Below are 25,270 nucleotides of genomic sequence, written 5' to 3'. Positions count from 1 at the left end.
AGCTAGAGAAGTGGGAGGATATATGTGAAAAATATTATTATGGCTAAAATACTAGAAATCAGAAATTTTTAAATAAGGGTATCTGCAAGACTGCAACTACCTGAAACTGAAACCGTTAAAAATAGTTAAGAAACTCTCCACTTACATTTCTTTTGAAAAAAAAGCAATTTGCCTAGTAGTGCAGTTAAGTGGATTTTTTACCTCTGTTTTAAATACCAAGATACCTTGGGAATGTGCATAAATGGTGGTCAAGTGGAGCTGAAATTTTGATGAGGGAGTGGGTGATGTTCTCTTCTTGACACTGAAAATGGTACTGGTTGAGTGGCTTTCATACAATAAAATTATGTGGATTGTTTATTATTCTAATCTACTACCAAATAAAATCCCTCTTGCCAGTTAAATTTGCGTTGTTTTCCTCTCCTAATCACATCACATTCTTCATTAATTGATTATTGTTCTCATGCTATAAGATTCACTTCTTTCAGTAGTTAATCGTTGTAAAGATTAACAGAAAATTCACAGAACATAATGAACTTTTTCATTTGCAGTCCAAATACAACAGGAAGTGGACACCACTAATTCCACTGGCAGAATGGCAAATCTTTTTGGTCATTTATTCTTACAGTTATGATATTCCTTCCAAGAGGAAAAGATAGAAATTCTAAGCCCTTTTAGCACCACGCTTTAGCTATTAGCAAAGTAAACTGATGTCCTCTGCTTTTTGTAGCCATACTAGTAAAAGAATCTCCATAGTCAATAGTTTTATCTTTAATTTGAAGCCTTCTATAAAATATTTGACCAAATTATAGGTTCACCATTTTCTTAATTTAAAAAAAGGGGCACATGGGGTTGGAGAGTTCTTCATTTTGACTCATCAGCATGCAGCCTAATATTCTAGGAAGCTTTAAAAAATATGCTTTGGCCATTCCTGTTGGGAATCCACCTCTTACTTTTGACTCCACTACTGTCAAAATCTCATATCATATCATATATTTATATTATATAGTTTTATCAAAGTTAAGAGGATTAGTTAGTAGTGAATTTGACTACCTCAAATTCAGGATCTTAGGGATTAAATCAAAGTGGTTTGCATGTGGCAAACCGGCCAGTTTATAATAATCATCTTCCCTTTTTGATCCCTTTTGCTTTCTTTTTCTTCTTCTCAGATAAAACTGAACTTTTCCTTCTCTTTATTAAACACTCTTAGCTGTAACCATCTGTAAATTCTCAAAAAGAAAAGTGTAAAAAAATTCTTAACTTTACAGATATGCATCAGCATGAATGAAGAAGACGGCATTTGGCATATTTTAATGAAAACTTATCCTAAAGAATGTGTGCTCTTGGTAAATAACTGATGGGCATGCATAACTTTTCTGAAGTGAAGCCTTTAACTAACAAGTATGATTATATGATTAGTTATTCATATGATTACAGGGCTGAAAAATGGTTTAAAAAGAACCCCACTTGGATTATTATTTGATATTTCTTTAATTCTTTCTTCAACTGCCCTATCTTCGACGCAAAGTAAGGCTGCAGCCTGTGGTTTCAACATTTTTTGCCATATTTTAATGCTAATTTAGCCTGCATCAGGAGTGAAAAATATTCTATAGAAGCCTCTGCTACACTTACTGTACTGTTGAAACCTCATTTCTTTGATAAAACTGATCACATAATCCGCAGGCAACCGATGGCGATTCACCTGCTAGACTCATGTGGACTCATCTTACGAAGTCAATTGGTGAGGTTTTTTAATGTTAAGTGGTTAGTAAACATTTAATACAACCCCACTTCGCCGTTGCCACAAAATCCTCCGGGCATTTCGGGTTGAATTTAAATGAGAGAAAATAATGCCTATGATGCAAATGGTTGTTCAAGTTTTGTTCATTGTGGTTTCCCATGCCATATGAACACGTTTTTGAATTTTTAATGTGCACAGTTATTCTGAAATTCCATGGCATTGGAAGGGCAATTTGATGCATCAGAGAGGGTATAAATTGAAGTTCAGCTATCATAAGCCATTAAACAGAAAAATATATCCAAAATTACACAATAGCTTATTGACTGCATATAATGAAAGCGAAGGCTTAACATAATAGCCTTATGAACAAACCTATTTTGGAACAAACATGCATGAAGAATAAAGGTTCAAGTTGATTTTAACTAATGGCACCTTGAAAGGCTTAGAATAAGTTTAAAAAAATATGGCCAAAGGACTATGTCCCACCCAAGGTATGTTTTTTTTTTAAATTCCCCTGTCAACTTTGAAAATCTCATTTACCCACCTCTAAACTGTTAAAATTAACTGAGTTTATTAGTCATATCATTTACCCCCTTTCCAAACCCTAAAAACTAACAATTTTCTCTTAATCCAAGTTTTCAAAAACTGCATTTTCCCCCTAGGGTTTCCAAACCTTCAGATCTAATTTTTTCCATGACGACGGACGATCTCCAGGCACCTACTCTCCCTCTCCGACCGCCCCTCCTTTTGGTCGTACATCTTTCGATGTCGTGTGACGTCTTCGTCGACGATGACACTTAGGAGGGGAAGATGTCGTATGGTTGGAAAGAGAAGATGTTGGGGAGGAAGAGACATCGCCTAGAGATTGTCGTTCGTTGTCGAAAAATTCAATCCGAAAGTTTAGAAACCCTAGGAAGGAAAATGTTGTTTTTTAAAACTTGGGTTGGGGGAAAATTATTAGTTTTTAGTATTTGGAGGAAAAAATAAAATAAAATTTAAGTTTATTTTTAATATTAGAGATAAAATGACAATTTTGCTTTTGAAACCATTTTTTTAAACAGTCTATGGGTAGGTAAATGGTTTTTAAAGCTGGGGGAGGGGGGGGGAGGAGCGTGTGTGCGCGGGTCGTGGTGTGAATTTGGAAAAAAAAAGCATACCTTGGGTGGGAAATAGTCCTTTGGCCAAAAAATATTGCATCTGGTTTATGCTAGTTAAGAGGCTTTTTCCATAGGTCAATCAAATATTATAAAAATAAATACGAAAAAAAATCTCCCAATGTTGTGACTGAATCAACCTAAAATCAAAGTTGTCGTTTTGGCATGAGAAATGTAAGAAACATATTTGATTCATTTGAATAAGAAAGTATTTCACAAATGGAAAACTGCCTTCCTTCTCCATTTTCCCCTGCAACGCTTTTACCACCTATGTTGGCTTTTGAAAAAACACACAAATGACTTACATTTTCTCATCAGCCAAACAAATCACCGGAAAATAAGAGAAAAGATTTAACATCAAACGATCGCTCATGTTAAATTACTAAAAGAAAAAAGAGATTATTTCTAAGTCCAATATAATTAAAAAGACCTTGACTTAGACTTCACTTCAACACATGTTTTGGCTCTCTCTTATTCTTCATAGTCTTAAGATTCGGTATAGCCTCCCTAGGAATAGTTTTCCTTTCTTTTTATTGACATGGAAATCTTTAACTGATTATGTTAGGACTTATGAAAAGAAGAATAAGATAAAGAGGACGGTCCAAAATAAGTATGCTAAGTGAATGTCCATATGAGATCTCTCTTAGAAGCCTGAGCTCAAGCGCTTGTACAGATGGAAATCTTTAGCTCATACTCCATTGATTGGATGCCCCCTTTTTCAATCAAGTAACCCTCTATGAGGAATTACTTTATGATTCAAGTGCCCTCTTGTTGCTTTAATGCTTTAGACAGAGCAAAAGCGAGCTAAAATTCATTCCATTAGCTGGCTGCCAGGGATGCAAGCACGACTCTTTTCAACTTTCCTGCGCAAAATTAGCTAAATATTTGCATAAATGCTCCTATCTTCTTTTGCACTCCTTCACCATCATAAAGATAGGGATATATCTAGGATTTTTCTGTATTAAGACATTATTAACTTTGTTTAAAGTCCAACCAATCATATGGGAAACTTTTGTGCTCAATCCTTCTGCCATCTTTGATAGTTTAAAATGGTCCGAACCCAGTTATGGCCTCTGTTAGAGTTACCAAAAGATGTGTTGTGATGTGACTTGTATATCAAGAGTATTGCAAATTAATTAAAACAAACATATATGAAATATAAGATAGATATATGTATCTATATATGATGGGAAAATCTAAAGAAAACGCCCGGTTGGCCAGCCGCCTGCAGGATTTTCCGGCTTCAGAACTCTGTAACCGGCTGCAGCCCTCGCCCGATGATTCATGGCAGTTCTTCTCTCCATTTCACATCTTTCAGCCTTTCTTCTTAGATTTTGCCTCCTTATAATACAGCTCACTTCTTTACCCTCTCTGCTATTGGTTGGCACCGGCATCGCCTCTAGACCCATCAGCTTTGCCACCACTCCAGGTTTGCACCAAACTACACTTTCTCCTGCCACAGTTGCAGGCAAAAACAGATTACATTTATCTGATTTATCACCATTTGAGCCATAAAATATCCTTTCTCTAAGTCCGTGGTCACAGCATACCGATTTCCTTCCCTTTTCGACAGCATTCAAGTTTCGAAACGAAGACCTGTACATTGCATCCTTCCCATCCAAAGAAAATCGCGGATACTGATTCAACGCATTCCTTGCAGATCGTAAAATATCAGAATTGTTAACACATGACATTCTGCCGCGGACTCCATATTCGTAAAGCTTGGAGTTTTTCGCCATTTCCTCCTCCAACTGTAGCTGCAGAATCATGTCCTCCAGGGTGGGCGATGGTTGAGACGGAAGGGGAGACGGGGTGAGGAGGCAATTAGATGAGTCGGGGAGGTGCTGGTCGAGAGTAGAGGTGGAGGCGTTGCTATTGCAGGAGTTTCTGAAGCCTTTCTTCATCTTGGCACCGAGAGAGTTGTTGAAGAGGAAGAAAGAGAGGTCTTTCATGGAAGATGGAGGTGTAAATGTAACTGAAAATAATCATGGAGCGGTGTTTTGATAGAATTATGTGCATATCGATCAGATTATGAATTGATGGCTTTAATAGCATTCACAGGAGAAGAGTGAACTTACTCACAAGTTTCTTCACCTGCTCAAGCGGTATCAAGATTAATGCAAACCTCCCAGCACACGCCCACATGATTTCTCAGTTTTGGGTAAATTTGACACCACAGTGAGAGTTGGACTCCAACCGAGGTTATTCAAATTTGAATTTAACTCAAACAAAGATGAAATAAACTTGATTTAAATATATTTAAGTTTAAATTCAAATATAATAATTTAATATTTTTTAATTCGAGTTTTAGAGATATTTAACCTCTAAGGATCTAATAAATCTGATACAAATCAATTAAAATAATATAACGTATCAAAACAGCGTTGTTTCAATCCCAAACCAAGTTCACCCGGGAGAGTTGTAAACTTTTTGGTTCACTAAATGATGTTTCAAAGAAACAAGTGAATAGGTGAGAATTTAAGGATGCGATTGGCATTAGATGGAGAGAATTAATGAGGTGAGCCGATGGCTTCACTCGAAGACAAGTAAATTATGCAACCAAGCTGTTGAAAAAGAATTGCCAGATGGATGATGGAAACTTTGTATAAGTGCATACAATAGGTCTATAGTACAAAATAATTTATTATCAATAATTAGTCACGTCAAGGGATCGAATTGGGCCGGAGTTCTTTTTTTAAGCACTGTCTGTGAGGGCTTGACATGTACTCTAGCAACCCATGGGCCATGTTATGAGTTGTGAAATTTGACTTGTAAGACAATCTGACCCGAATGACCCTGTATACAATTTTTTTTTTAAATTTAATAATTATTTTAAAATTTTTATTATTTTATTATCATATAAGTGATTTAAAAGTATCTATTAATGTTCTGAAAAATTAAAAAATAATAATAAACCTATTATAAAATTTATGGGAAAACCAAAAGACAATGCGAAGAATCTAAATTTATTAATTAATTGTTATTATTTGTACGAGGAAAACTAAAAGACTAACTTGAGGAATAAAAAAGGTATAACAAAAAATAAAAAAATAAAAAAATATATAATTAACGGATCTACCCGTTTTTGCATGGGTCATATTGTAAGTCTATATATTTTTGTAGGTTGGTTTGACACAAAAGTCCACAATTGTGTAAGTCTTGGGTCCAACACAATTTGTAGATATAATGGGTCACACTGAAGTCAACATAACACATTGCCATGTCCATGAATAATTGAAAAAGTGATCTATTTTCAGAGGGGCCAAAAGACTATTTCCCACCCAAGGTTTGTTGAAGCAACAAATTTTCACATTTTAAATTTCAAAAAACTGAATTATCACTTGTCATTTACTTTTTTTAATAAATTTTGTTAAGATATGAAAGTCATTTTACATATATTATTTTATTTTGTCTTTTTTCTCTATTATTCGCTCTACTTTCCGCTTTTTTTTTATATTTTTCTAATTTCTCTTTTCAAAAATTTGAAGGGTAAATTATAATTTTTGAAAATATTAGAGGTATTAATAAAATTTTCAAGGTTTTTTTTTTAAATATGAAAAAAAGTTTAAGATGTTTTTAAAAATTTTAAAATTTCAATATCCCTTTTAGTAATTTCAAAAATAAAAATTATATTTTCAAAGAATTGATCAAAATATAATATTTTAAAGTTGGGTTATTTTTAGAAGTCTAAATAATAATTTTTTAAATTAATAAAAATATATATTAATAATATAATATTTATATTAAACATTAATAATAATTTTATAATTTTAATAAAAAAGGTAAAATAATTATTTATAAGAAAACCTACCTCACTCATTTGGTCATGTTATGTTTCTGTTCTTCATTTATTTACTTTCAGAAATTAAAGAGGGTTTTGATCATTTTCTCGCAAATTATAACTTAAAATCAAAGCAATATTTCATCCTAATTGATTTGAAGTAAATAAATCATTATTATAATTAAATTAACTATAAAATATCGATAATTTATAAAATAACAAGGTAGGATTAATTATTTATACCATTCTTACCTTAATTTTATAAAAGATTTATATATATTTTGTACAAAATCGAGCTTTAAAGACAAAGAAACAAGTTTAATAATTATATTTATAACTCGTCTTTAAGCGCTAGTTTGAGTGACAAAAGAAAAGATTCTATATATAAGAGAATATGAGTTCAAATTTTTTCTGACAACATATCAAAATCAAACTCTCGACTCATTGGACTTAAAGTTTATCCTATTCAGTGTGGTTAATTTAATTTATCAAACTTAGGTGAAGTTACTCGTTGCCAAAAAGATTATATTTATAACTCAAATTAATTATAAGACAAATTTATTTTATCTTTAACTGTCTTTTAAATGAAAATTGGATGAAAAATGTTTAAGAGGTTAAAGTTCTTTAGATTAGAGATAAGGATAAAATATGTATTACATTGGGTCAAAGTATATATTTATAAGGCCAAAAGACTTATTCCCACCCAAGGTATAGTGAAATCTCAAACTTCTATCCTTTAACTTTAAAAAATCTAAACACTCACTCATAAGTAAATTTCTGTTAAAAATCTCACTTAGAGTTATGGGTAAAACCGTTATTTAATAAAAAAATTAAGTTTTATTATATTTTTCTCCCTAAGTTAAAAAATCTCATAATTTTTCTTCAATCCACAGTTTAAAAGGTAACAAATACCCTCCCAAGATTTGTTTCTCTCTTCCCTGGTGCCAATTGATGGTCTCCAATTGTCAGCCATCCTCCCTCCTATCTTATTTCTCCCTCCGATCTCTCTCTTTTGCCTCTCCCATCATCTTCGATTGAAAGGAAGACTAAATCGCTTTTGTTTTAGATAAAGACGATAGTCGAACAAAGCCTAGTAATGTTCAATGTATTTGTTTGCCTAAAGGCATTAACTAACTAAACCAACTATAATTTACCCTTTATAATATTGAAATTAACAGTAATGTTTGGAGGTAAGACATGCATATAGTCTATCAGTATAAATTAAATAGACAATATATGATTGTATACTTTTTCTTTCACTTAAAAAAATAATTCATTCACACGCTATCAGTTTCACCTACATGGACTAGGTAATAAATTTGTTTGAATCTATGTTGGTAGAGATAATATTATTTTGAAACTACTAGTGTAATTTCAAACTAAAAATTGCAGATACTTTCTAGACAATTTTAGCTCTTCTAGAGGGATAAAGTAAGAAAATAGATAGATTTAATAAGAGGGTAACTTTGCAATCCTGATCATTGTTGGTTGACATATTTAATTATGTGTAACCCTTCAATTTTTGGTTCATGTTTAACATTCGAAAAAAGCAGCTTTTCCTTTTATTTCAATCCTCTAGTGCTCGTACATAACCGGAATAACCAAGCAGTTTGTAATGCAACTGAAAACCAAAATTCTTAGTAATTTGCAAAATTTCTACATGTAATCAGACAGGAACCCCTAACTCAGAGATCTTCATTATCCTTTTGTCCAGGGCAACCCTCTGCCGCTTCAGAAGTGAAACCGTAGAAGCAACCTATTGAAAACATAGGAGAGATAAGAAGCCCCTTCAAACTTTTAATCAATCATCAAGACTTAAACCCTTGTTTCTGGTGTCTCTGTAAGAATGAAGAGGATGTTGGACTTACCTCAGCTCTAAGTTTCAATGCCTCCCTACCGGGGATTTCTCTCAGGCCTTCCATCAAATCTACACAACACATACAATAGAAGTGGCAACATTCTTACACTGTCATTAGAAGATTCATCTCAACAAAAGATTTTGTTCAGAACACCCTTTTTGCTGAAAAGCAGGTGTTTAAATGAGCCAAACCAAGCTAAATGTTCAGTTTATCAAACTCAGCCCAATATTAAAGGGAAAAAAAATGAAATCAACTGATGCTATAAGTTTAGATTTCAGCTTCATGTTATGTTAAAAGGGATGAGAAAAGAAGGTAATAGCAGCTCGTGTGAATTGAGAAATGCCATTGTTTATATCTTTTTGAAAAGAGAATTCTTTTCTATCATCAAGACAATATTCTGGGGGTTCAAAAATATCAAATAAAGACTGACAGTCCTGTCCCAAACCATCATAATAAAGGAAAAGAAAATGCAAACAAGAATGTTTACCTGCAGCTTGGGATTCAACTTTGTAAGCTTGTTTCGCAAGACTCCGAACTTGACTTCCAGCATTCCTACAAAAATATAACTTGGAGCAATGAGAGACAGATCTAAAATGAAAGTTTTGAAACAGAAAATGTAGTGAAGATCACTTTACAAGAGCTCCGTTTCTCCACGCTTCATATCCTTTTCAGCAAGACTTGCCCTTTCAAGCAGTTTTTTGCTCTCCTTCTTCATCAAATCAACAGAAAGGGTCAACTCTTTGACATTATTCTCTGTCCTGACAAACTTTGCCTGCACAACCAATTGTGGCAGATGAATAAAAGAAAAGGATGAAGTACTGAATTATACAAAGCCTAGGGCCTGAGGCTTAGCTCAAATATACTAAACACGTTTCTCTTACTATTAATTATAATTACTTTCAAAGCTACAAATTAAATCTCAAACCCCCTTCCCCACCTTGGTGTAAGCAGAATTCAATCCCAAGACCCCTCCAGCCAACTGAACTAGTTAAGTACCCATAATAGACGATTAACAAATTATGAAGGTAAAAAACATAATTAACACTCCACTCATAGTTTCAATAGGGAGAAGGAGCTTCTATAGAATAAAGTGGATAGATACCTCCTCACTTTGAAGTCGACCCAATGTATGGCGAAACAAAAATCTCCTCGGGCCTGCAAAGAAATCCTTGAGGAATAGTTCAAATAGGATTGCAAATGCAACAAATACAAAAAGATACATCAAAAACAGTCATGGGGTATGAAACACAAGAAAAAGATGACACAGGGAGGTTCAAATAACATTATTGAAATACAACATTATAAAGCATAAACATATCTGTACTGCAGTCAAGTCATCAAATGAAACTGAAGTCAAGCATAATAAATCATTACATTACTGTGCAAATGAATCAAGAATTTCCAATTTCTATGTTGAAACAAGCCAGAGTTAAATTTTTATGTGGATACCTCGCAAAAGAAGGAAACCAGCAGATACAGAAATCCCAATAGCTGCACCAGGGTGTTCCCGTGCACTCTTCAACTGCTCTGTAAAACAATACAAGAGAATCGGCAGGTCCAAATATCATCAATCAATGAAACATATTCTAAACCAATCAAGACAAACATTTCCAATTGAAGACACTGTCATCCATATTCTCGATAAACCCTTAGCTGGCAAGCTAAATCCAGCAGTAAAAAACGAAACCCACCATAGATTTCAACCGAGAATGAATAAAATTATTAAGAAAACACAAAATAAACAGACGAAAGTGAAGTAAAGAAGTGACCTTTGACTTTGTTGAGGAAAGTTTGTTCGTAAACTGTATAACGGGTGACAACATCGGGAAGAGAATCCTACAAGAACGAACCAAGGAATAATAAAGAAAAAGTCTATTAATTTCAACTGGAAAATTAAAAGGGCAGAATAAAAATTCAAAACCTGCAAGGAACGAAGATGGGTTGAAGAGTTTTGTTGAAGAGAACGAGCAGAGCGAAGAGCAGAGTCTTTAGATTGAATGACAGTACGTTGCAGATCCTCCACCCAGTCTTTCGCATCTTTTGCGTTTGGTGGCGTTGCTGATTCTCCTTCTGAACCCATGTGATGACCTCCCTTCCTTCTTCTTCTACCCAACACAAGAACAGGACCGCTTCTTCCTGTTTCTCCTAACTAGATTTTTAAATATCTATATTTATAGGGCTCTTAATGAAATTTTTCAATTTTTTTGTTTACGTTTCATTTAACTCCCACCCAAGGTATAGTGACTTCCTATTCCCACCCACCAATTTTCACAAACCCAAACACCCACCTATGGTTTGGAAAACTAGCACCTACTCTCCAAAATTAAGATAAAATTAAAGGTAAAATCATCATTTAACAATAATATTTATTATTTATATCATTTTACCCCCTTAATTTGAAAAACTAACAATTTCACCCAAAATTAAGTTTTAAAAAGTGATATTTTACCCCCTATCTAAGGTTTCCAATTCCGTCGGTGAATTTCCAGCCAACAATGGCCGATCTCTCTCCCTCCTGATGTCGTCTCTCTCTCCGATGTTCAATATTGGATCGACAATATCTGGATTAGATGAAATCTAGACCAAAAGTCGAAACTTTTCGTCTGGATTTCGTCAAATCTATATGTCGTCGGTCCAATATTGAACATCGAAGAGAGTGACGACACCAGGAGGGAGGGAGATCGACCATCATTGGTCGAAAATTCGCCTGTGAAATTAGAAACCATAGATAGGGAGGAAAATATTACTTTTCAAAACTTTATTTTGGGTGAAATTATTAGTTTTTCAAATTAAGGGGTAAAATGATATAAATATTAAATATTAAATATTATTGTTAAATGACGATTTTACTCTTAATTTTATCTTGATTTTAGATGGTAAGTGTTAGTTTTCCTAACTATGGGTGGGTGTTTGAGTTTTTGAAAGTTAATGGGCGGAAAGGCAATTCACTATACCTTGGGTGGGAATAAGTGTTTTGGCCTTTAAATATCTATATTTATAGGGTTGTTGATGAAAATTTTTATTTTTATTTTTATTTTTTGTTTTACTTTTAATTTTGGTATTTTTCAGATTACCTCGATGCTATTATCCATAATGTTGGGTTGGCGGGGAGTTGTTGCCCAATGGCTCCCTGCCAAAGTAGTATAATTTTGATTAAAAATTTTTCTCTTAGCAGAGTAACCGGTCATGCCGAACTGATCCTCCGGCTTGGTTTTAAGGATCAGACACGACCCGTTGTGCTGCTTGAAGTCATGCCTAAGGAGGGCCCAAGCCAACTTAGAGAGGGTGAACATGATACCTCTATCAAAAATCTTATATTAATAAAATACAAAATAATTATATAAATGTGTATATATATATATATCTTATATTAATTAGAGATGTTCAGAAAACATAAATTAAATAGTTTGACTCTTTAAATTGTTAAGATATATTTTAAATTGGAAAATATATAATACTTTAATTCTTAAATATTTAATGATTTTCTCATACGTTGAAAATGACCTCAAATTTGACTAATTATCCAATGTCTCGAGTGTCTCCAATACTTCAATGAAAATTGTTATTGTTAATCACAAATTATTAGCATATTTTTACACAAATAGTCATTACGAATATAAACGACACACTTATTTAGAAAATTAGTTGAAATCTTATTAAAATATATCATCGTATAAGGAGGGGGTCATTTAGATCGGTTCTAAGTTCCCGTACTATTGTTTGATACAATCACGTATGAATTTGTAAGTCATTTTACATACCCGTATCCTCTACAGTTAGAAGTTAAATCTGTCCAAATAATCTGTTGAATAAAAGACATTTTTATTGATCACTTTCTATTATTGGCTTTTAATAATCCAACATGTAAATATTATAATAGTGTCATAATAACTACATAACTCAAACATACTATCAAATAATACAATTTGTTATTGCATCCCGATCGTCATGCGTAGTTATTTGCCCCTTAAAGTGGCACTTAACTAAAAACCATTATTTGAAACCTATAAAATCTTTTAAAAAATAGTTAAATCTCAATATCATAAACTATCCAACATTATAAAGAACAATATACTAACTATTTTTCCTATCTTAATCATTTAAAATTAATTATAAATATTATAAATATTATCAAAAATAGGTATATTTGGTTTCTCTTATTATACAAGTTAAATACCTGTAATTTCAATTATCAAAAATAAATTGACAATGTATCTATATAGGGATAGTTTCATTCAAGTGTAATGTATCTATTTCATTTAATAATAAAACTATGTATATGAATAATAACGTGTTATTTTATGATTATTTATTAATTTATCTTTAATTTTTAATTATATAATTATATAATAATATATAATTATTTATGTGTAAAATTATACATATAATATTTCTCTCTTTCTAGATCTCCCTAATTTTGTACATTTTAATTAATTTTTCTTTAATAAATAAGTTTTCTAACGGTAAGTCGAGTCTAAGGATTCACCGGTCAGTCACCGCAAACACTTGAGAGGCGAACTGCGAAGTTGACACACTACTCGTTCAATCACACGCCATGCACGTGACCCTCTCTCCATACAGCACAGCATCGCAAAGCGGACGATTCTCTTTCGTAAGCTAATGATAACTTGCCGTTTCATCTCGTCCCGTCTTGTCTCTTGGCTCTCTTCTTCTTCTTCTTCAAATCAATCTCAAGATTGAAAAATAACTCAAACAAACAATGAACAAATTGTCATAATCCAATCTAATCCAATCAAATGATCCACAGATGATGTGTAATAGGTGTAGTTGCTGCTGCTCCTCACTCACTCTCCGTCTCCGCGATGAACTTCGCTTCTTCCTCCGCGACTACGATCGCCTCCAATACATCGCCGTCATTCTCATCTACATTCAAGTACTCTCTCTTTCTTTATCTTTTACCTTTTACAAGATTTCATCTCTTATTTCTTTTACTTTTTGATTTTTATTCTTTTTTATTTATTAATTAATTAGACAGGTTGCGCGTTGATTGGATCCCTAGGCGCATTATACAATGGGGTTTTGTTGATAAATTTAGCGATAGCGTTGTTCGCGCTTGTGGCAATCGAGAGTAGCAGTCAGAGTCTCGCGAGGACTTACGCTGTGCTTTTGTTCTGCGCCATTTTGCTTGATATTTTTTGGTTCATTCTTTTTTCACGTGAAATTTGGAATATTTCGTCCGAGAGTTATGGAGTTTATTTTATATTTTCGGTCAAACTGGCTTTGACGATGCAAATTGTTGGATTTTTGGTGAGGTTATCATCGTCATTGTTGTGGATTCAGATGTACAGGTTGGGGGTGTCGTATGTGGAGGGTGGTGCTAGTGGTGTTGTTGGTTCGAGAGAGCCTGATTTTGATTTGAGAAGTAGTTTTTTGAGTCCTGTTACGCCTGCTGCCGCTGCTGCTGTGAATAGACAGCGTTCTGTGAGTGATGATGTCTTGGGCGGATCCATTTATGACCCTGCTTATTATTCTTCTCTCTTTGAAGATTCTCAGCAGAACAAATATTCATTTGCGGTATGTTATGTAGCCCTTCATCTGTATATTGCTATTCTTTTTATGAAACAAATGTTTTAGTTAACTTGTTTTTTAGATAGGGAACTGATTAGTGTTTGAATTTAGGATTACGGAGTTGCTTGGCAATCCTTGCTGTGATTGTTACATGGTTTAGGATAATTGTGTAGGAAGGAAAATAAGCATGAACGTGTAAACAGGAGTAGAATGATTCTAAAAGCTTGACTGAGATGATGAAAATGTCTTAGTGATTTTAAATGCATCTGATTAACTGAATTGAAAATGCAGTTACCATGTCATTAATTTCTAACAATGATAAACTTACTGCTAGATGAATTGGTGTTAATCCTATAACTCATGTCGCTAATTGTACACAAGTTAATTGGAAGCTCAAAATAAATCAGTCAAACAAGTTAATTTGGGGTACACTGCTGTAAAACATTATATACTGCTATCTAGGGCATAATTGTTGCCCATAACCATTGAAATAACAATTGAAGTTATTTGATTTCTTTCTGGCCGTGTCTTTGTGGATTGAGTTGATTATGGTAATTTCGGTTGATTTTTATGAAGTCTTGTTACTGCTTCTTGTGGCCTTAGTATTCGCCATTTCCCCTGAAGTTCTAGGCTTGAAGTTGTTAAATTGTTTCAGATGGAGGTGGAAGCAATTGTTTGACACTGAAGATTGAACAAATTTTCTGAAACCAGTAGGCTGCAGATTTTTCGAGTTTGGCAGATCCACTGAGTCATTTCCATTTTTAAAGTATAAATTTTGGTTTTGGAACAAAATTTAGAAGATAATTTAGGAGTATATATCTTTAAGGCATGAATTTTGTGATTGTGTTTGAGCTTGTTATCGATGGCTTAGAAAAGGTGTTGCCATCAATTGGATGTTTAGAGTTAACATTAATTTCACTTCTTTGTGAGATTTTGTTCTCTTATAGACATGGTGTCTAACATTTACTCATTCCTAAAGCTTGTTCTGTATGTTCAGTTGTTTATATTTTCTTCGTATGTTATGTAAAATCAATGATGATTATCAATATTTTCCACTTTTCTTACTTGTTTGTAGGGTAACGGTGATGGTACTGGTGATCATGAATCTAGTTCTGGTACTGAAGCCTCTCAAACTAAGGGATCTGTGGGAAGATATTTTGAGTCTATAGATGTAAGCACACATGTAACCATCTTGTTTCTCATTTATAATTAATTCGTTTGAAGTGTCACTTAGTAGAGTGTGTTTTGATCTATGCCTGGAATTTAACTTTCTGCAACCATCCAAATATTGCTGTCAAAAGCTATGGCTTAGGACAACCTTGAATTTGATTCTTACAGAGCTAGTGAGATATTGACTATTTAGAAGATTGGAATTGTGAATTTCTTCATTCTGGAAGCAGACTATTTTTAATAAATAAATTGATTTTCTTTTCTTTACATCTTAATACATGTCAATATAAGAAGTTGTCCAGTTCTAAAGTATATCCTCCACAAACTTCAGTTTTACCTCAAGAAAGCAAAATTAAATAGTATTTGCTAATTGATACCAATTTAATTGATCCTCCTTTGCCTCAAGCCGATGATTGAAGCTTTTTTATTTTATTTTAAAAGTCATCAACTTCAAGGCACAGTTCCTTTGCCATATTGTTGATTTAGTTTGTTGTGGCTGATGAATTGCCACTAGGATTCTCATCCATTAATAAATTCTCTAATAGTTTTCTCTAATAATCTCATCAAATCTTGTTGATTTTATATATATATATATTTTGTGGAAACACCCTCTACATCATAGCTTGATTAGTGAAAATCATTTTTAAATCGTATATGACTATCAACTTTAAGTACTTGGTTATAATTATAGCAATGAAAAGATTGAAAAAAGGGAAAAGAGAGAGACCAAAGCATAGTATCTTGTTATAAATTGTGAGCTTTGTGCACATAGTTATACATTTTCACATGAAAATGGCTGAGTCCTGTCTGCAGCCATAATATGAGCATTTGCTTCCTCATCTTGATCCCTATGAGTTCAACACACTGTATCCTTTATTTTCTTTTCTCTACTTTTTTTTTTAACCACTGCTACATGCTAAAAGTTATGATATATGGAAATGGATCATTCATGGGATTCATTTTATCAAATAGCTTTCAGGGAAAAATGGATGTGTATAAAATAAGGGGAGACAAGCAGATGTGTATGCTATATTGTTTTTGATATTGCATTCATTATTGAGCTCCCTACTTGTTTCAGTCATTCTAATTTCCTTCCTATCTGCATCATCATTGAGTTTTGTCACTTCTGACCAGATTTGGGTTGTTGCAGGAGGAGAATGCATTAGACAAGCACCTGAGGATCTGAGTAGATCATCTGTGAAATAATTAGCTTGGTTTACGCTCACCATATATTGGTTTGAGGTATATTTGATTGATTTGTCCAAGTTCTGCATAGGGATAGCATTTGTACAGTCTCCCACGTTTAGCAATTTTTTCATTAGACAATAGCATTGAAAGGGAAAGCTGCAAGAACCAGATTTTTTGGTATCAATTATGGGTAGTGAATTCAAAAGATTTTGCCGTCCAAGAACTGGACCATTATATGATATTAAGGTGGGATGTTATCTTGGCATGATCGAATGTAGGTAGAGATTGGAGTTTTAGCAATGCAACCATCGTTGCAATGTTCCAAAAGTGGATTAATTAGTCTTTTCACTGTTACTTCGATTATTATAATTTTTTTTTGAGGTTTTTGGTATTAGAATGAAAACAGATATTCTCATTTTGTTGTGGGTATTCATTTTTGACATACAATAGATTACAGTTTGATCTTGATTTATTGTTTGGTCTACTTATGATCCCTTCAAATTCTGAGTCTCCATTTGCTGTCATAAACTTTATTTATTATTATTTTTTCTAAGGATAATTAGTTAGTCATTAACTTTATCTTTTATCTTTTATTTTTTTAAATGTGGGAGAATAGTTATTTCCCACGTGTATTTTTTCATCTTTTGTCAAAATTCAAATATCAACGTCAATCATCGGTATTTTAGTTTGTAAAATATATAAATCTTATAAAAATAATATTATTTATATTTTTAAAGTATAAATAATTTCATTTTCTTTAACCAATTTAAATATTTAATGAATGTTACTCTATAAAAAAGTGATATATTATTTTTTATCTAAATTGTATATAAAAAAATTTGAAATTTTTGTATTTAACTGTCTCCCAAGAGGTGGAAAATATTGAAATCCTTTATCACATTTTTAAATTGTTAAAAAAACAAAAAACAACATTGCTGTATTTTTAATGAAATGAATGAATATATTTAAGAGGTCTCAAATTGCAATTGCAATTTATTCAAGAATGTAATTTGGAAATTCTTTCTGGCTATCATTTTTCCTACTTACGTGTCATCATACTACACCGTTACCACCTTCATTATTATTATTATTATTTTATTATATAGATTGTTACTATTTCGGCCATAGAATGATTCATTTCTTGGCGTGACAGGAACCAATAACAGACTGCCACCTCATCTCCCACCCCGGAATTTCTATAATTAAAATCCAATTTTTGTTCCTCAAAAGAGCGTAACCGCGTTCTGTTGAGAATATTTAATTGCTGTGATCTAGAGCAGCTGGCTGGCTGGCTGTCGACTTAATTAGATTTAGATATTTATTTTTGATTCAAAATGCGTGTCAATTTGTATTTTTTAGCGATTTTTCTACATCCTTCTGATCTGTTAATTTCTATTTTTGACTTGATTTAATCACTTACCTACTCTTCTTTTGCCCTTTAAATCATTTGAAAAACAAACCTCTTCTCAGGACAAAGGCGTTTCTATTAGATTTGTGGTCGTGCTGTTGGGATACTTGAAGAGGATCATCAATTCTCAAGCTCGAAGCTGCTGTTTTTCTTTCCAGGTTTTTATTTTGTGATTTTTTTTTATATGGGTTTTGTCTCTTTTTTGGAATCTTTATAAGGGTATTTCTAGGTCTGTTATGTTCTTTTAAAGTTGAAATATTTCTTTATGATTTGTTGGTTATGATTTTGATGATTTTTGTTGTGTTTATATATCTGTGACAGAAGTAGAGGGAGATAAAATGGATGAGAGAGTTGGAGAATCGAGGTATTGGTGTCATATGTGTTCAAAAATGGTGAATCCCATAATGGAAGTTGAGATCAAATGCCCGTTTTGTCAAAGTGGGTTTGTTGAAGAAATGGGCACTACCACTAGTAACAACAATCAAGACCACAACATCACGGATTCTGTTTTTGGATCTGACCGTGCCCTCTCGCTTTGGGCACCAATCTTGCTTGGTATGATGGGGCATTTGCCTCCACACTATCGGAGATTCAGGAGACCGGAATTTGAAGAGGATGATCCTGATGGTGGTAGTAATGATAATGATCATGGTGAGTTGGATAGCCAACCTGATTCCAATATGACTAGGAGAAGAATGAGGAGAAATCCAGCTACTATTTTGCAGTTGTTTCCAGGAATTCGAGCCGGACTGGAGTCTGAGAGTAATGAATCTGATAGGGATAGAGTTGGTGATGGAGATAGGGATAGGGAAGGGGAAAGGGAAAGGGAAAGGGATAGAGAGCGCATGATTTTGATTAATCCTTTTAATCAGACTATCATTGTTCAGGGTTCTTATGATGGTCACAATCCAAATCATAATCATGCCACCATTGGCTCACCAGGTGATTACTTCATTGGTCCTGGCTTGGATTTGTTGTTGCAGCATTTGGCTGAAAATGATCCAAATAGATATGGGACACCACCAGCACAAAAGGAGGCTGTTGAAGCAATGCCTAGTGTGAAGGTTGCGGAGACATCGGAGTGTTCGGTGTGTTTGGAGGATTTTGAGATTGGTGAGGAAGTCAAGGAAATGCCTTGTAAGCATAAATTTCATAGTGGGTGTATATTGCCATGGCTGGAGCTTCATAGTTCTTGTCCAGTTTGTAGGTATCAAATGCCTGCCGATGAATCCAAACTTGAGTCTGAAAGGTCTAGGAACAGCAGGGAAAACGAGCATAACAGTAGTAGTGGGCATGGTACCGATGAAGAGGTAGATGGGGAAGGGAGAAATGGGAGGGGTCGAAGGTTTTCTATCCTATGGCCTTTCAATGGTTTGTTCTCTGCCTTGAATTCACCCACTAGGGGGAGCAGTTCAACCTCAGGTTCTCAATCCGGAAATGCCTCACAAACAAATGAGAATTGAGTATGTTTCATATGTTGTTGTATAAGTTGGTTGTTGTCTATGTTGCTTGAATGTAATGCCTTTGTCTATGTACATATAGTCTCTTGCCAAATTCAAAATTTGGAATAACATATAATGTTGTTTTCTGCCTATGCTTTTTGTTGCCTCAGAGAAGAAATCATTCTGCTACTATTTGATTTCCATTTTCTGGAAAATGTGTGAATTGATTCTCATTCTCTTGTACCATTTTTTTTCTGATTGCTATGAAAGATTCAACAATATTGTTTTCAAATGGTGGATGCATTTTGTGCATGTTTGATCTGATATTAACGACTGTGTGCGGAGGCATTTGACATTGTCTATAGGGACTCAAACTTTTTTTTAATATTACACAAAGCGTTTGGAAATAGCCCATATAGATATGGGATCCGACTTATTAAAGTATTATATATAATTATTAAGATAATTTAATTTTAAAATATATTTATTACTGAATCAGTGAGAATTGTATCAAATAATTCAAATGAATAAAGGGGATTGAATGGCCTAGTAAGATAATATCTTTACTGATATGCATTGCAGCCGATGGCAGTATAATTTTCTTGATAGCATCTTGGTTGAAGTTGCCCGGGAAGCCTGAATATGACCATTGAAAAATGCAATGAAAACAATGCTCACTAAGAATCATTGAAGGATCCTAGCATAACAAGCCAAAAGACTAAATGAAAATTATAGCTCCATTCAGTCAAAACTGCAATTTCAAAAATTCAAGATTCTCGAAACATTTTTACCATAACTGAGTTTCTCTCAGACAAAAAGGAAAAAGTGAAACAAGCTGCTGCTGATATCAAGAAGCAGAAATTTTCCCATGTGATGAGTCATCTCTCACCCAAAAGGAAAAGGGAAAAAGTGGCGAAACAGATAGAATTGGCCAAAATGAAAAACAAAACCTGTGAGAATCATCAATTAACAGTCAAAATCTTGATGACAGATGCAGTTCCAACTCGGTGAAGAGCCACAACTGAATCTCCTTTCTTGCAGAATCCCCTTGTCTTGGCATGGTCAATGGCAAATTCAATTGCTTCCTCTGTTGTCTCTGAATGAGATGCCCTAGCAGATCCAGCATACAAAACTGGAACCAAGCCTCGGAAGATTAGGCTGTGCCTTGCTGGAGCTTCATTGCTACATGACCAATCAAAGGAATCTGTCTTAATCTTCGGGACAACCACGGACAATATAGGCATGCCAGGCCTATACTTAGCCACCAGCTTTGCTGTACTCCCTCCCCTGGTTAGGACCAATATAAAAGCTGCTTTCACAGAATTGGCTGATCTAACAGCAGAAGCAGCCAGGCTCTCCAATGGGCTCATGGGTACTGGTGAGTGTGCCAGAACTCTTTTGAAAACATCTCCATAATCAAGGGTGCTTTCTGCTTCTACACATATTTTGGCCATGGTGCGCACTGCAAGCTCTGGATAAGCTCCAGCAGCTGTCTCACCACTAAGCATCACACAGTCCGTGCCATCAAGAACTGCATTGGCAACATCCGTAGCCTCAGCTCTCGTTGGACGAGGAGACTTTATCATGGACTCCAACATTTGGGTGGCTGTGACAACAGGTTTTCCTTGGATGTTGCATTTGTAGACCATCACTTTCTGTGCTAAAAATATCTTTTCAATAGGAATCTCCATTCCAAGGTCACCTCGAGCAACCATAAATGCATCTGAATTTGCAAGGATGTCATCAAAATTTGCCACCCCTTCCTGATTTTCGACCTATCAAAATAACATGAAGGAAGCACCAGAAGACATACATGAGTTATTATTTCAATTAATAATAAAGAAAATAACTGTAAATACAGTAGATAGATACATTACAAAGTGCATATGGTTTCAATGTTTTAAGTGCATATTAAAACTCCTTCAACTAAAAATCATCTGATGCTAATTTCACTTTTTCAAAAAGAATGTGATTCTCCAATAATAATTGTATTCAAATGTCAACCGTCATATATGTTCCTTTCATATTACAACCATTAATGAGCAAAGCCAAGTCAAATAGTGTTATGCTCAAGTTCAACTTGAATACATATATATGGTTTAAACTCACCAAGCTGATAGAATCTGGGCTTGAGCACGAGACAAAAATAGTTGGCTCGAGGGAGACTAAAAAATTATATTTTAACCCTAATTTTTTAAAAATTGTATTTATTCCCCCAGAACTTATATATTTATTAATTATCTTCTATATTTAAAACTGAAAAATAAAAGATTTTGAAGGTGTAGATACAAAATTTAAAATTTTTTGGAGCTTATTAATATTTTACTCAAATCAATATGTGAAATCATGAGTTCAATAAGCCAGTCAAAATCAAGATTCAACTTTACTTGAAAGCCAAACTCGAGCTCAATTCAACTTCGAGTTGAACTGCAAGTTGCTTGGCTCTTTTGTGGCCCCAGCTATGAATCATTAATCATAACAGGTAATAGGATTTACTTTCTGATAACAAGTAAAGGCATCTATAAAAACCAGATTTCTAAAGGTTCATACTTATATAACATTTCACAACATTAACATACCTTTGACATTAGCATGATATTCTTAGCATGCTCTCCAAGTAGCTTCCGGACCTCCACAAGGTCTGACCCTTTACGCACAAAAGACAGAGCAATCATGTCAATTTGATTGGGGACACCCCACTTTAAAATGTCTTCCTTGTCTTTCTCTGTCAAGGTCGGGAGGTCCACTATAACTCCTGGAAGATTAACATTCTTCCTCTCACCAAGCATAGCAGAGTTCTCACAGCGACATTTAACCAATCCAGCTTCCACGTCACAAGATAAAACAGTAAATGAGATTGTACCATCAGAGCAAAGTATAACCATCCCTGGCTTGACATCCTGAACCAACTTTTTGTAGCTCATGCAAATCATTTTGTCATCACCCTTAATGGTGTAGTCTGTGGATATGGTAATTTCTTGACCTTGTTTCAATTGGATGGGTTTGCCATCTTTCAAAAATCCAGTTCGAATCTCTGGACCCTATAAGATTCCGTGTGAAATGAAGAATTAGTTAAATCCTCAAATCTGCTATCTATCTAACCCCACCAAATGTATTGATATTGAGCTATTTGTAGGTACAATAAGACTATATGCACAATTTTGTACACAAACAACAACATGTCACTATATGATTAGGTGTTGTTTTATCTTTGATTTTTAACTATTTAATCATATGATGACACGTCAGTGTTTGCACACATAACACTACTTTTGCAGGTAAGCTACGAAGAATTGCACTTTATGAAGAAAAAGAAAGGAGTATCTGAAAAAACAAAAAAGAAAAAACCAACCAAATCTCCCCTTCCAATGTGACAAAGAAAAACTGAAATCTAAGCATAAATAATGCCAAAAGGGGGGAAACATAATGAGCCAAACAGCCATTGTGCGTCTGATGAGGGATTTAGAGATGGGCTTAGAACATGCTAGTACTTGTAACAACTGCCAAAGTAACTATTGGTACCCTCATGGACTTCAAGACACATGAAGAAGCTTGGAACAAAAAAATCATCAAAAAGGCATTCAGTCAATAAATCAATGTCGGAATGACACAGTTTATGATAAAGCTTTCAGGTATTAACAATATGCAAACAGAGCAATACAGGATCTAGTAAAAAGTTGATAATTCGAGTAAAAAATCCTGAAGTCATCTGTTAGAATGATTCATTCTTAGATACAGATACGCAGAGCAGAGACTAGTAGAACGTAGTTGCTTTGGTGTTTTAAACACTATGTTCAATTTCAACGCTATGATATATCAAGCACAAATAGAAAACTTGATTGAGTTGTCACTGCTTCAAACCACTTCCAAGCTTAAATTATATTCTATTGAAGGCAAATGTATATTACTTTCAGCATTATACCAAAGAATTTCTTATATATGCATATTCTCACCGGTTCAGTAACAATGATAAAACAATTTAACAATGGATGAGAGATGAATTTAGGACAATTCTTTAGACAGTTCTATGCCTAAGATTATAGTCCAAGGAAAACCTTGAAGCTGTCTAAGGATATTATGAAAAAAAAAATGGCAAAAGAATATGACATTTCCTGTTTTGATTTCCCATAAATGAGTTTAAGCTTTGGACATTTATTCATGAAATTGGGATGTCACACGAGACCAAGAACAGATTTACAAATCTTTCCGCTATGAAATAACTTCCACGGGAAGAACAGATCTTTTTATCAAAGCAACATATTTTCGCACCAAGCTGCATACATTTAAGCATACATCTTGGTCAAAGAAATAAAAAAAGTAATCTATGAATAAATTAGCATAAAGTCATCAACAAGTATTTACTAGCACAAACCAACCGAAATAAAGAGAATAAAATAAAAAACCATCAACAAATAGCAAAACAACAAAAAAGTTAACACCTTTGTCATAGAGGGCTTTCATTTCTTAAAACAACGTAAGTAAAAACTTGGAAAAAAAAAAAACAAAACAACCATTATTAAAGACAAAATCCTCACCAGATAATGAAAAATAGCATGACAAAATGGTCCCAGATTACTACAAAACAACCAACAAAACACACAAGATAGCCTCTAGACTCTTGGATCAAACAATGACAGAGACCAAATCAATCAAAAACAAGACAAACCCAGATGCAAAATTACAAAACAACCCAAAAGCAAACATAAAAAAAGCATCTTGAAAAAAAAGAATTATACCTTGGTGTCAAGCATGACAGCACAAAAAATACCAGTATTAACCATGGCGGTTCTGAGATTATCAAGCGTCTCTTGATGGTATTCATGAGATCCGTGAGAGAAGTTGAAACGAGCAACGTTCATGCCAGCTCTCAACAGCTTCTCAACCATGGGAACCGATCTCGAAGCCGGCCCCAAAGTGCAAACGATCTTCGTCTTAGGCTTCTTGTCAAGCGGGTTAACTCCACAGTTGTCCATTGTTTAGAGAAATAGAAGAGAACCCAGATGGGAGTTTGAGAGAGCTTTGAAATGTATATAAAAAGGGAGACAGTAAAAGCAAGCGTGGTTGGGAGGCTGGCCACTGAAATGAAATGAAAAGGGTTGGTTTCTTGGACGACAAGGTTTATAGGACTATGTAAAAACGTAATGCTGTGTGCTATATATTTATAGGTTTGTGAAAGTATCTTCTTCTGAATAATACCATACCATATTACCATGTATATAACATTTGCAAGGATCCTTAAATACTCATATTTGGTTGTATATTACTACAAAGCATAATCTTTGACTGTATTTTTGCCCAACTGTTTTATCATCAAATTAGGTATACAATAAATCCAGGTGCACTTATAAATAGAATAACTTTTTAAACAAAATGGTTTTTTTCATACTTTCCATCTGCTAATTTTTATTAACAAAAGTTGATGACCGTAAGTAAATAATGTAAATTTAAAGGATGAAAAATTATCATTTAATCGAAGTTCAGACGAAAAATAGTTATTTAGTGTTTATATTAAACAATGTAACAGAAGATATATTATATATGAATATGAATAATGTAAACAAATTTGTTGAAACATTATTTGATTTGTCTAGTTATATGTTTATTATGTATATCATCTTATTATTTTAGGAAGGATAGCAATTGACATTCTGGAAATGTATACTTTCCTAAACATAACTTGTACATGGTTTTAAAGAAACAGTCAAATGAGGGAACAAACAAATCCATGGACTAGCACAAGGTAATTGCAGCTTCTACTATTCACAAGCACCCAGATTTCTATTTGTTGTGGGAAAATTATCCTTCTTACAGTGGGCTGCACAAAGTATGTGACAGCTGCCCATAGTTAGAAATCTTTTCTGCTCTCATTCAGGACATACTTCTTGGAGTCATTAAAAAATCTCCATTTTTACACAAAGTCTTTGAATTGAATGGAAACACCATATCACTTTTACTTCACAATAAAAGCACATCATATATATTTATTTTCTCCTTTAATCTT

The 25,270-nt window shown here is 33.8% G+C and overlaps 5 protein-coding genes across 7 annotated transcripts; 2 read left to right on the top strand and 3 right to left on the bottom strand.

Moving 5' to 3' along the window:
• Positions 1–4,051: 4,051 nt before the first annotated feature.
• LOC123209655 lies at positions 4,052–5,052 on the bottom strand. The gene has a single exon (XM_044627781.1). The coding sequence runs from the start codon at positions 4,842–4,844 to the stop codon at positions 4,089–4,091; it is 756 nt and encodes a 251-aa protein (XP_044483716.1). The 5' UTR covers positions 4,845–5,052; the 3' UTR covers positions 4,052–4,088.
• A 3,153-nt stretch (positions 5,053–8,205) lies between these two features.
• Positions 8,206–10,699, bottom strand: LOC123201956 (RGS1-HXK1-interacting protein 1-like). Its single transcript, XM_044617621.1, has 8 exons — positions 10,454–10,699; positions 10,302–10,368; positions 9,982–10,059; positions 9,635–9,687; positions 9,168–9,304; positions 9,020–9,084; positions 8,542–8,600; positions 8,206–8,429 (listed from the first exon to the last, which is right to left on the bottom strand). Exons 1-8 carry the CDS (start codon positions 10,610–10,612, stop codon positions 8,340–8,342), a joined length of 708 nt encoding a protein of 235 aa, XP_044473556.1. The 5' UTR covers positions 10,613–10,699; the 3' UTR covers positions 8,206–8,339.
• Positions 10,700–13,017: 2,318 nt separating this feature from the next.
• On the top strand, positions 13,018–16,891 carry LOC123203535. 2 transcript variants are annotated; one of them, XM_044619941.1, is made up of 4 exons: positions 13,018–13,426; positions 13,529–14,067; positions 15,137–15,232; positions 16,382–16,891. In XM_044619941.1, the coding sequence occupies exons 2-4, from the start codon at positions 13,780–13,782 to the stop codon at positions 16,415–16,417; spliced, it is 420 nt and encodes a 139-aa protein (XP_044475876.1). In that variant the 5' UTR covers positions 13,018–13,426; positions 13,529–13,779; the 3' UTR covers positions 16,418–16,891. The 2 variants fall into 2 exon arrangements, with proteins under 2 accessions (XP_044475876.1, XP_044475867.1); XM_044619932.1 differs by having other exon boundaries at positions 13,019–13,426; positions 13,525–14,067.
• A 731-nt stretch (positions 16,892–17,622) lies between these two features.
• LOC123208768 (E3 ubiquitin-protein ligase SIRP1-like) lies at positions 17,623–19,421 on the top strand. 2 transcript variants are annotated; one of them, XM_044626289.1, is made up of 2 exons: positions 17,623–17,985; positions 18,152–19,421. In XM_044626289.1, exon 2 carries the CDS (start codon positions 18,166–18,168, stop codon positions 19,288–19,290), a length of 1,125 nt encoding a protein of 374 aa, XP_044482224.1. In that variant the 5' UTR covers positions 17,623–17,985; positions 18,152–18,165; the 3' UTR covers positions 19,291–19,421. The 2 variants fall into 2 exon arrangements, with proteins under 2 accessions (XP_044482224.1, XP_044482223.1); XM_044626288.1 differs by having other exon boundaries at positions 17,639–17,985; positions 18,149–19,421.
• Positions 19,422–19,988: 567 nt separating this feature from the next.
• LOC123208767 (pyruvate kinase, cytosolic isozyme-like) lies at positions 19,989–24,532 on the bottom strand. Its single transcript, XM_044626287.1, has 3 exons — positions 24,006–24,532; positions 21,849–22,310; positions 19,989–21,044 (listed from the first exon to the last, which is right to left on the bottom strand). The coding sequence occupies exons 1-3, from the start codon at positions 24,240–24,242 to the stop codon at positions 20,232–20,234; spliced, it is 1,512 nt and encodes a 503-aa protein (XP_044482222.1). The 5' UTR covers positions 24,243–24,532; the 3' UTR covers positions 19,989–20,231.
• Between the last annotated feature and the right edge of the window lie 738 nt (positions 24,533–25,270).

This window comes from Mangifera indica, chromosome 2 (assembly GCF_011075055.1).
Source record: "Mangifera indica cultivar Alphonso chromosome 2, CATAS_Mindica_2.1, whole genome shotgun sequence".
NCBI lineage: Eukaryota > Viridiplantae > Streptophyta > Magnoliopsida > Sapindales > Anacardiaceae > Mangifera > Mangifera indica.
This window is presented reverse-complemented; position numbering and strand designations above follow the sequence as displayed.

What these genes read in the sequence shown, in the direction of transcription:
- LOC123209655 (XM_044627781.1), bottom strand. Translation starts at nt 4,844, where the DNA reads ATGAAAGACCTCTCTTTCTTCCTCTTCAACAACTCTCTCGGTGCCAAG.
- LOC123201956 (XM_044617621.1), bottom strand. Translation starts at nt 10,612, where the DNA reads ATGGGTTCAGAAGGAGAATCAGCAACGCCACCAAACGCAAAAGATGCG. An exon ending in TTTCCTCAACAAAGTCAAAG is followed by an intron (nt 10,060 to 10,301) that starts GTCACTTCTTTA and finishes ATTGTTTTACAG; the next exon opens with AGCAGTTGAAGAGTGCACGG. An exon ending in CGTGGAGAAACGGAGCTCTT is followed by an intron (nt 9,085 to 9,167) that starts GTAAAGTGATCT and finishes ATATTTTTGTAG; the next exon opens with GAATGCTGGAAGTCAAGTTC.
- LOC123203535 (XM_044619932.1), top strand. Translation starts at nt 13,301, where the DNA reads ATGATGTGTAATAGGTGTAGTTGCTGCTGCTCCTCACTCACTCTCCGT. An exon ending in TCATTCTCATCTACATTCAA is followed by an intron (nt 13,427 to 13,524) that starts GTACTCTCTCTT and finishes TTAATTAATTAG; the next exon opens with ACAGGTTGCGCGTTGATTGG. An exon ending in AGAACAAATATTCATTTGCG is followed by an intron (nt 14,068 to 15,136) that starts GTATGTTATGTA and finishes ACTTGTTTGTAG; the next exon opens with GGTAACGGTGATGGTACTGG.
- LOC123208768 (XM_044626289.1), top strand. Translation starts at nt 18,166, where the DNA reads ATGGATGAGAGAGTTGGAGAATCGAGGTATTGGTGTCATATGTGTTCA.
- LOC123208767 (XM_044626287.1), bottom strand. Translation starts at nt 24,242, where the DNA reads ATGGACAACTGTGGAGTTAACCCGCTTGACAAGAAGCCTAAGACGAAG. An exon ending in CTGTCATGCTTGACACCAAG is followed by an intron (nt 22,311 to 24,005) that starts GTATAATTCTTT and finishes GGAATCTTATAG; the next exon opens with GGTCCAGAGATTCGAACTGG. An exon ending in ATATCATGCTAATGTCAAAG is followed by an intron (nt 21,045 to 21,848) that starts GTATGTTAATGT and finishes TTATTTTGATAG; the next exon opens with GTCGAAAATCAGGAAGGGGT.